This window comes from Mercurialis annua, linkage group LG7 (genome assembly GCF_937616625.2).
Source record: "Mercurialis annua linkage group LG7, ddMerAnnu1.2, whole genome shotgun sequence".
NCBI lineage: Eukaryota > Viridiplantae > Streptophyta > Magnoliopsida > Malpighiales > Euphorbiaceae > Mercurialis > Mercurialis annua.
Window position 1 is genome coordinate 42,186,194 of NC_065576.1, and position 9,148 is coordinate 42,195,341.

The 9,148-nt window shown below is 29.9% G+C and overlaps 2 protein-coding genes across 3 annotated transcripts; one reads left to right on the forward strand and one right to left on the reverse strand.

Annotated features, from left to right (window-relative positions):
• The first annotated feature begins 997 nt into the window (after positions 1-997).
• LOC126656368 (AP-1 complex subunit sigma-1-like) lies at positions 998-4,953 on the forward strand. Of its 2 annotated transcripts, XM_050350922.2 has the most exons (7): positions 1,000-1,150; positions 1,383-1,469; positions 1,558-1,649; positions 2,121-2,229; positions 3,834-3,869; positions 4,452-4,538; positions 4,611-4,953. In XM_050350922.2, exons 1-7 carry the CDS (start codon positions 1,148-1,150, stop codon positions 4,680-4,682), a joined length of 486 nt encoding a protein of 161 aa, XP_050206879.1. In that variant the 5' UTR covers positions 1,000-1,147; the 3' UTR covers positions 4,683-4,953. The 2 variants fall into 2 exon arrangements, with proteins under 2 accessions (XP_050206880.1, XP_050206879.1); XM_050350923.2 differs by lacking the exon at positions 3,834-3,869 and having other exon boundaries at positions 998-1,150.
• Positions 4,954-5,130: 177 nt separating this feature from the next.
• Positions 5,131-8,375, reverse strand: LOC126654864 (isocitrate lyase). Its single transcript, XM_050348862.2, has 3 exons — positions 8,263-8,375; positions 5,576-7,181; positions 5,131-5,458 (listed from the first exon to the last, which is right to left on the reverse strand). The coding sequence occupies exons 1-3, from the start codon at positions 8,290-8,292 to the stop codon at positions 5,361-5,363; spliced, it is 1,734 nt and encodes a 577-aa protein (XP_050204819.1). The 5' UTR covers positions 8,293-8,375; the 3' UTR covers positions 5,131-5,360.
• Positions 8,376-9,148: the final 773 nt, after the last annotated feature.

Sequence of the window (9,148 nt, forward strand, 5' to 3'; positions counted from 1 at the left end):
CCGTTTACACCCCTAGAGATGATAAAATAAAGGCCAAATGTCATAAAGAGGTCAAACCTTTCACAAAAGTTTCACAAAAGTTCTGACCTTTTAATTTTATCGATTTTGGCAAAAAACAGATTATTTGGTTTCAATTGTGGCCAACTCTCAATTTGATTTCAATTTTGCCTATGTGGCGTCTAAATGACATGCACATATATTAAAAGGTCAGGACTTTTATGTAACCAAATAATCCATTTTTGGCTAAAATCGACAAAATTGAAAGGTCACGATTTTTGTGAAATCAAATAATCAGTTTTTTTGCCAAAATCGATAAAATTGAAAGGTCATGACTTATGTGAAATTTTTGTGAAAGGTTTAACCTTTTTACGACATTTGGTCTAAAATAAATTATCCATAAATTTTTATTTCATATTTTGTTAACATTTATTTTGCCATGTCTAATTATTTTTATAGAATCTCTCCAAAACAAATGGTTCACTTTTTCCAACTTTTTTTTGGTTTTGTTGGTCAAAATTTGTGAATGGAACACATATCATTTTTAATTCATATGCGAATTAAGAATCAAAGATGGATTAAAATTTTTAAATCTAAAAATAATATCGTTTATATTAGATTTATTTTTGAAATTATTTTATTACCGACTTTTGTCTTCTCTATGAAAGGTTTATTTATCTTTTTTTATGAATAATTAATGAGTATTCTATTAATAAGTTAAGAATTTAATTTTTATTATATATAATAGATCAATTATGTAATTTATTAATTTTATAAGACAACCTACTAATAAATATTTTACAATATCAGATTATTAAAAACAGTTATTATCATTTCGAAATTAATGAAAGGTTATTTTTATGTCAATAAAACATTTATCATCAAAATACGTACCTAAATTGTGTTCAAACTTTGTTGAGAAAATGTAGGATGATAAGACCTGTTAATATTCGTGATACCAAAATGTGCGATTGACTAAAATACTTGAACTTAAACTTTTTTTGTTTTTCGGATCTAGAACCTTAATTATTTTTTCTCCTTTAATCTTTAATAGAAAAAACATACAATTAGAGTGCATTGCCCAGCCAGCCTTAGGATTCAAAGTTGAAAGCGAAGGCCAAAACTTCCACTCTTTATTTATCATTCACCAATGGTACGTCTGCTTATATTTATTTGTGAATATTTTCTTACCCTCCATTCAATTTTATTTCATTTTTAAACTATAAAGATCCCAAAAACTTAAAAATTGTACTAATTCTATTTGAATGATCATTCAATCGGGAAAAATGAAATAATATATATTAAGGTTTCGAGTTCGACTCCCGGTTAAGTATTTATTTTTGTGATTGTATGAAATAATAGTTTACCTTTTTTGTTTTTTGAAGATTCATTTTGTACTATTAATAAGTCGGCAAGGGAAAGTGAGATTAACCAAATGGTACTCCCCTTATTCCCAGAAAGAGAGATCAAAGGTATGATTTCAAGTTTTTTAATTAGTTGTATAATTAAATTTAGAGCTTGTAATTAATCATAAAGTAATTATGTCATTTTAATGCAAAGGTGCTTCGAGAGCTGAGTGGCATAGTAATCAATCGAGCTCCTAAGCTTTGTAATTTTGTGGAATGGAGAGGACTTAAGGTGGTTTATAGAAGGTTGTATTTCTACCAAGCCGTTAATTATTTTATTTACATACTCAATATTTTACTATATATGCATTAGAAGGTTACTAGATTATGAGTTCCATGATAAAAAAAACTAGGCTAAATGTATGTTTATGCCCCTACACTTAAGTTTGTGTATTTTTATATATTTAACTATTTATCTATTTATTATTTTTATTCATATTTCACATCTAATTTCTATAATAATTCAACTGTTTTTTGTGTTGTATTTATGATTAAAATGAAAAAAATTAAAAGTTCAATAATTAAAAAGAAAAAAAAATAGTTTAATAACTGAAATGAAAAAGTTCAAAAGTTCAATAACCTTTAAAATTAATTATCCGAAAGTTTGAACTTAAAAGTCTCATAAATATTTATAAAATCGATAGTTTAGAATGTTTCAATGCATAAAATAATTATAATTTAAGATTATCTAAAACTGATGGAATGTGGTTTGAGCAGGTATGCTGGTCTTTATTTCTGCATGTGCATTGATCATAAGGACAATGAGTTGGAAGTTCTTGACATCATCCATCATTATGTGGAGATATTGGATCGATATTTTGGCAGTGTAAGTGTGCTTTCTACGAGCATTTCAAATACACTTTTTAAAATTGTCAAACTATTTAAATTAAAAAAATTTGAAAATAAAAATAAAATTCAATAAACTTTCTATTTTTTATATTTAGAGCATCTCTAATGGACTCTTTAAAATTGTCAAACTCTTTAAATTAAAGAGTTTGACAAAAAAATTAAAAATTCAATGTACTCTCTATTTTTTATATTTAGAGTAGAGAGTGAAAATGGCTCTCCACATGTACAGAGTCATTTTCACTTTCTACTTCATTTTTCAAATAGTAAAACTTTAAATTTTAAAAAATAAAATGGTTATTTTTACTTTTAAATATTATATTTTTACTTTTAGTAAAAAAACAGAATAAAAAAATGAATAAAAAATTAAATAAAAAATTATTTTATTAATACTTTTTATGAAAATAAAGTAAAATAAAATTTAATATTAGAGAGGCAATTAATTTAATATTTTTATTATTCAATATTTTTATTTTTATTTTATTATTAATTATTAAAATTATATACAATAAAAAAACTGATATTAAAGAGTTCATTGGAGTAAAATTTTAAATATCACTCTTTATCTTTAAGATGTTCTTTATTTTACAAAAGATGCTCTTTATTTTAAAAAATACCATTGGGGATACTCTTAGAGTAGAGATTGAAAATGGCTCTCCACATGTAGAGAGCCATTTTCACTCTCTACTTCATTTTTTAAATGATAGAACTTTAAATTTCAAAAAACAAATTAGTTATGTTTACTTTAAAATATCATATTTTTTATTTTTAATAAAAAAACTGAATAAATAAATAATATAAAAAATAAAAATAAATTCATTTTATAAATATTTGATATTATTATTATTATTATTATTATTATTTAAAATACAATAAAATAAAAATTAATATTAAAGAGTCAATTAAATTAATATTATTAATATTTGATATTATTATTATTATTATTTAAAATACAATAAAATAAAAATTAATATTAAAGAGTCAAATAAATTAATATTATTAATATTTGATATTTTTATTATTATTTCTAAAAATAAAATAGATAAAAAAAAGTTAAATACTAGAGAGTCAATTGGAATAAATTTTAAAATATCACTCTTCATCTTTAAGATGCTCTTTATTTTGCTGAATTTTTTTTTTTTTAAAGAGTACCATTGGGGATGCTCTAAATTTCTATACTTCTAATTTTATTTACCAATTTAACATCTACTCTACTTTTAGTAATGAAATTCCATAATTAATGAACAAAAATAAATTTATAAAAATAAAATTAATTAAATTAAATAAAGATTGAATTTATAACCTAATTTAAAGTTATTGGGAGGAAAATACAAAAATATTATAAAAGGTATGAATTGAATTAAAATTTATGATAATTGATGTAAAAATTGAATATAATCACTTACATAATTTCACTATGCCATAATAATTAAAAATAATCACTTACATAGTTTTATTTAAATATTACCTAATTAGCAATTAAGTCATTTTCTATGGGGAAAAAAGCTATCATGCTTTATATGCTTAATTGATGTAATTATTACTTGAATTGATTTTTTTTTTTGAATCATTTTGTGTTATTAGGTTTGTGAACTGGACCTGATCTTCAATTTTCATAAGGTATTCATTACATGTATTACCAACTGAGACTATTAGCCAATTTTCATTGATTGTACCTCGACCTTCATCTCTCTCCCAATACTCTTAAAACTTTAATTTACAATTATATTATACTCTACGACTTATGTTTTATATTAATATTTATCATGATGTCACTTCGGCTACATTAAAATTAAATTTAAATAACTTTATTTAATTTTTTTTCAAATAGAACACTAATCAACACTAACAATGAAAATTACAGAAACTACCAACTACTACCACTTTTATTAAGGTAAGCCTAAGTTCGGCCGAGTCCGTTTCAAAATTTATCTTCTACTCAAGCTCGCATGTACATTATATTTATACGGGCTCGGGATGGACTTTTCGGATTTAAACAAAAAATCACATATTATTGAAAGTTTAACCTTGTCCATAAAAAGTCGAGCTTATCATGGGCTCCAGCTCAGACCGGACCAAGTATAAAATTAGATGTCTAAACCCGGCTCAAAGTGGACGAGCTCGGGCTGGCCAGCTAATATCCAGGCCCATGTACATGTATACTACTGCTCAAGACTAATGGAAAATGAAAAGTAAGTGCAGGCATATTATATACTTGATGAGATAGTGATTGCGGGTGAGCTTCAGGAAACAAGCAAAAGAACTGTCATACGCCTCATGTCTGCACATGTATGTATACCTACACCTCATTACCAAATCCATTTCATTTCATTTTATTAACCATTTTGGATTAAATTGTAGGATTCACTGGTTGAAATAGCTAAAGAGCAGGCCAGTTCTATCGGCAATATCATTGCACAAGTCACCAAATGAGATCTCAAAACTGCACCCAGCATTTTTTTTCTCCCTGTTTTACATATTTATCAGAATAATTCAGTTCAATCTACTGATTTATGATATCTTTTAAGACTTGTAATGGTAGATATATTAGTTTATACTACATGTAATCATTTCTCCAATTTTGTTGTAAGGTTACTGATAATATTTGCCAGCCCTTTTCATTTGAGTGCTGGCAGTGGCGTAACCAGAAAATATAATTAGTGGGGACAAATTGTAAGAAAAAATATAATCGACAATTTCTTCATACTAATTATGTCGGAACTTTGAATCGGGACTCTTTTCCTAAAGAAATTTGATTCTTCGATCAAATTAGATCGGATGCGCCTGCATGTGAATGGCTCCGATATTGAGAGTAGGAACTAAAATTAGCATTATAAACAAATTGATAACACAACACATAGTGCTCAATTCCAAAAGGAAATTAACAAACAGTTTGGTTGTATTGCAAAGACATGAAATATAAACCAAATTACAGAACAAATAACAGGTTCCACTTCTAGGAATAATAGCAGCAACAACAACAAGGTGGCTATTGTCATGATATAAAAATCCCAGTATAGCCTCATTGCATAATAAATTATTAGTGCAAATTATTCACCACAGTTCCGTAATGCAGGAACTGCGAATACGCATTACAAATTGGTCCATCTTCTACATCCTCGACTTGGCCATCACCTCGCTACCTCCCGTGCTCACTCCCATAGCCCCCGGCCTGGTCCATGTTTCTTTGAACTGCTCCTCTGTCACTCCTGCAGTACAATCCACACATTTATATTATAAATCATCCCACATCGAAAATATAAAAATTATTTGACGGGTTTATAATGCTTATGATTCAACTAACAAATTAACTTTAATGATTTTACCTTTGCCCATGGCAGCGGTGGAAGCGATACCACCCTGGACAGTCTTGAGATACCGATCGTAGTAGTTAGCACCGGACCATTTCTGATGAGCCAGAGTGTCCACTCCATGCTTTCTCTCCTCTCTCTGAATCCTCTCCACATAAGCCAGCATTCCTCTCTTCGCATAGTCTTTCGCAAATGTATCGATCACCAGCGCATCAGCATGGAACCCTGCTAGTGTTATGAACTGCCAGCAGAATCCCAATCGCGCAATCCTCGGAATAAAATCTCTCATTTGTTCATCGTTCATTCTTGAGGCGTCCCAGTTGAAAGACGGAGACAGATTATAAGCTAACATCATCTCCGGATGAACCGATTTCACACCTTGGGAGAATGTGGTGCATTCTTCAAAGTCTGGTTTAGCAGTCTCCATCCAAATAAGATCAGCATGAGGAGCGAAAGCCCTCCCGCGAACAACAGCCGCCATTACGGAGCCTTTAAATCTGTAGAACCCTTCTCTTGTTCTGGCCAAATCCCAGTCCCAGAACAGATTCTTAAGCCCCATTCTATCAGCAATCTCCCTCCCTTCCTCTAAAGAAAGACACTTGTCGTAGCTCGAAAGGTTCATCCACTCGTTCATTCGCCTCCTCTTCTCATCTTCTCCGAACATATTCGCATTCTTAATCGCATCCATCACGCATTCAGAGAACGTCTTGAGGTTCGCCATTGCAAGCCAGTTATCCTCTACAGCTTGAAGTTCAGCTCCGGTTTTGCCATTAGCCATTCCCTCAGCCATAAGAGTAGCCAAGCTTTTCCCTCGAAGATTCGGGTTAGTAACCCCCAAAATGAACTGATGATCCCTCGTATCGACATTACTTTGGATCAAAGTCGCAGCCTCAGCATCAGTTCTCGCAACCAGAAGTGTCTCAGTGCCCATAACATCAAACTGCAGCCTCGCAGCAACAAGCCTATTGATATGCTCACTAATAGCCACAAGCACTTTTCCAGCCATATGCCCGCATTTCTTAGTAACAGACGACTGATCCTCAATATGAACACCCGCAGCTCCGCGCTCCACGAACAACTTACAAAGCTTGACAGTAGCAGTAGTGCCACCAAATCCAGTATCTCCATCAGCAATAATAGGCTTAAGATAATCAACATAAGGCGTTCGCGCACGTTCTTCGCGGCTCATGCTCATTCTAGCCTCCCGTTGCTTCCTATCATGATACTGCTGAGCGAAAAACAGATGCTCAACTTTGTTAGGGACAGTGTCATAAGGGTAGTCAGCAAGATCAGGACCTGGCTCGTTGGTGCTCGTGTGAGTCGACGAGCATTGCCAACCCGAGACGTAAATGGTGTCTAAATGTTTAGCCATCATGGTGACTTGAACGGGGTCGAGTGCACCGAAGGTTCTTGAGGCAGTGCCGTTAGCTTGGTGGTTTTTGAGAGTGATCCATAGTTTTTTAGCTAGTTCGTTCGAGGCGTAGGATTGTTTGAGATTGCCTCGTAATGAAACGACATCTCTGGCTGTGTAGGGTCTCTTGGTTAGCTTGAACCTCTCTGAGTTCCACCATGCTTGCACCTCTGCTACTTCTGCTTCAAATCTTCCTTCTTCTTCCATTATCTGTTCATCATTATGAACATTTTATTTTGTTATACTTTCATTTAATGTCACCTTGAATTAATACATATTTGTGTTCAATGTTTTTGATATTTTAACAAGAATTTATTAAACAATCTCATACTTGATGAACTAATTAAAATTGCTTAAAAGAAGTTCAGTGAACAATTATTAAAATTTTAATAAATGTAATTTAGATGTAAATTAAGAAAAATTGATAATTAATTATGTAAAGGGTATGCTTTCTTAATTCTTCACATGAGCTTATAAATACAGCAAGCATAACTAAAAAATTAAAATTAGGCTAATTATAAAATTAGAAGGTTTGGGCATAAATAGAACAGTCAATAACTTTTTTTGATTTATTCTTTAACTAAATTGAGTTGTTGCAATAATTAAAATGTTCTTATCCAAGCTAAAAAAAAATATTTTAAGGAATTGTGACATAAATAAAATAGATCAAAAAATTAAATATTTTGAAATAATTAGACTAAGAAACAAGAAGGTAAGCGGTGCCTGTATAAATTGAAAACTAAATATACTTTTCCTTGTTTTAAAGAAAGAAATTTTAATTTACACACATCCAATATAGTTTTTTTTTTATAGGAAAACTAGTTTTCTTTTTACATAAAATTTTGAGAATAAAAATTAATTAAAAGCACCGACCATCCAACTAAACTGGATTTATATAGTTTATAATGTAATTAAATATCTTGGTCCAACATAAACAAAAACGAAGAAATATATACTCAAAGAACTGCATGCAGTTCTAGAGCAAAACATATGTGTATACTTTAAAATCATTTCCCTGAAAAAAAATATAGAAATGGTTGGTGTTCAAGAAAACAAGTTACTAATATATTAGAGTTTCTTAATGCAAAGTATATAATATAGTTTGCATAAGAATTGAAATTAGTCCCATATACCAATCTAATGTAGAGATAATAAGCAAGTAAATTGTGGAGTCTAATGAACAAATATTGTGGTGTCTACCTTTGCAAATTAAATATGAATTACGAAGTAACTTAACAACATTAATCAACAATAATTAACCAAAATTTTAATAAGACAAGATTTAACTTACCATTGAAGGGCCGGAGAAAGATGCAGCCATTGCTACAAATTTGTAATCAAAGAATTTGTTTTTAATTTTTTTCTTTCTGTAAAGAACTTAGAGAAGTTGATATAAAACTCACTCCAAGCTCCTCAATTTATAACAAAAAGTAAATGGTGTAAACTTTCTGGATAAGGCAAAATTAATATTGCAAAATTCAAGAAAATTTCTATATATAGATTAAATTATAATTTTTGTTGAATACAAATATTATCTTATAGTGTGTGTATATTTATCTTCAGAAAGTTGGCGAAAGATGTCCCTAGGGAGGTGCATTTCGCAGGCACGTATTTTTCTTTTCCATGCTGCTGTCTTTTTCCAATTTAACCAATGATGTCACCTTTTTTTATTTATATTACAACTGATTTCTGTTTTTCTGTTCGTCTTCTTTTTATTTTTATTTATCTTCTGCATATGATTTGTTATGAAAATTCGGTCAATAATGCCCACCGGGTTTTTTTTATTAGTTTCGACCGATTTGTTTGATGATTATTTCAACAACTGGTCACTGATTTGTTTTTACTAAATTAATTAGATAATGGCTTGTTAGTTCAAAACTAAAGATTCAGTATAGGTTTGATAAAAATTAATTTTGATGTTGCGATATCCAGTAAAAAATTCAGTTTGGAGTTGGCTAAAAATGCATATGGTATGATTTTGGAATATTTTGGACCCAATATATAATCCCAAATAAAAAATAAATCATACCAGCTGATTTTAAGGACGTGGCGTTTCTAACGGTTGAAGCTAGAAATCATGGACGTGGTGTAATGCAACAGTTACAGAAAAAGTGAAATCCAAAAACACAGACCTCAAATAATTTTAGCAAAAGTATAAAGAGATCTCATAGTTTCTA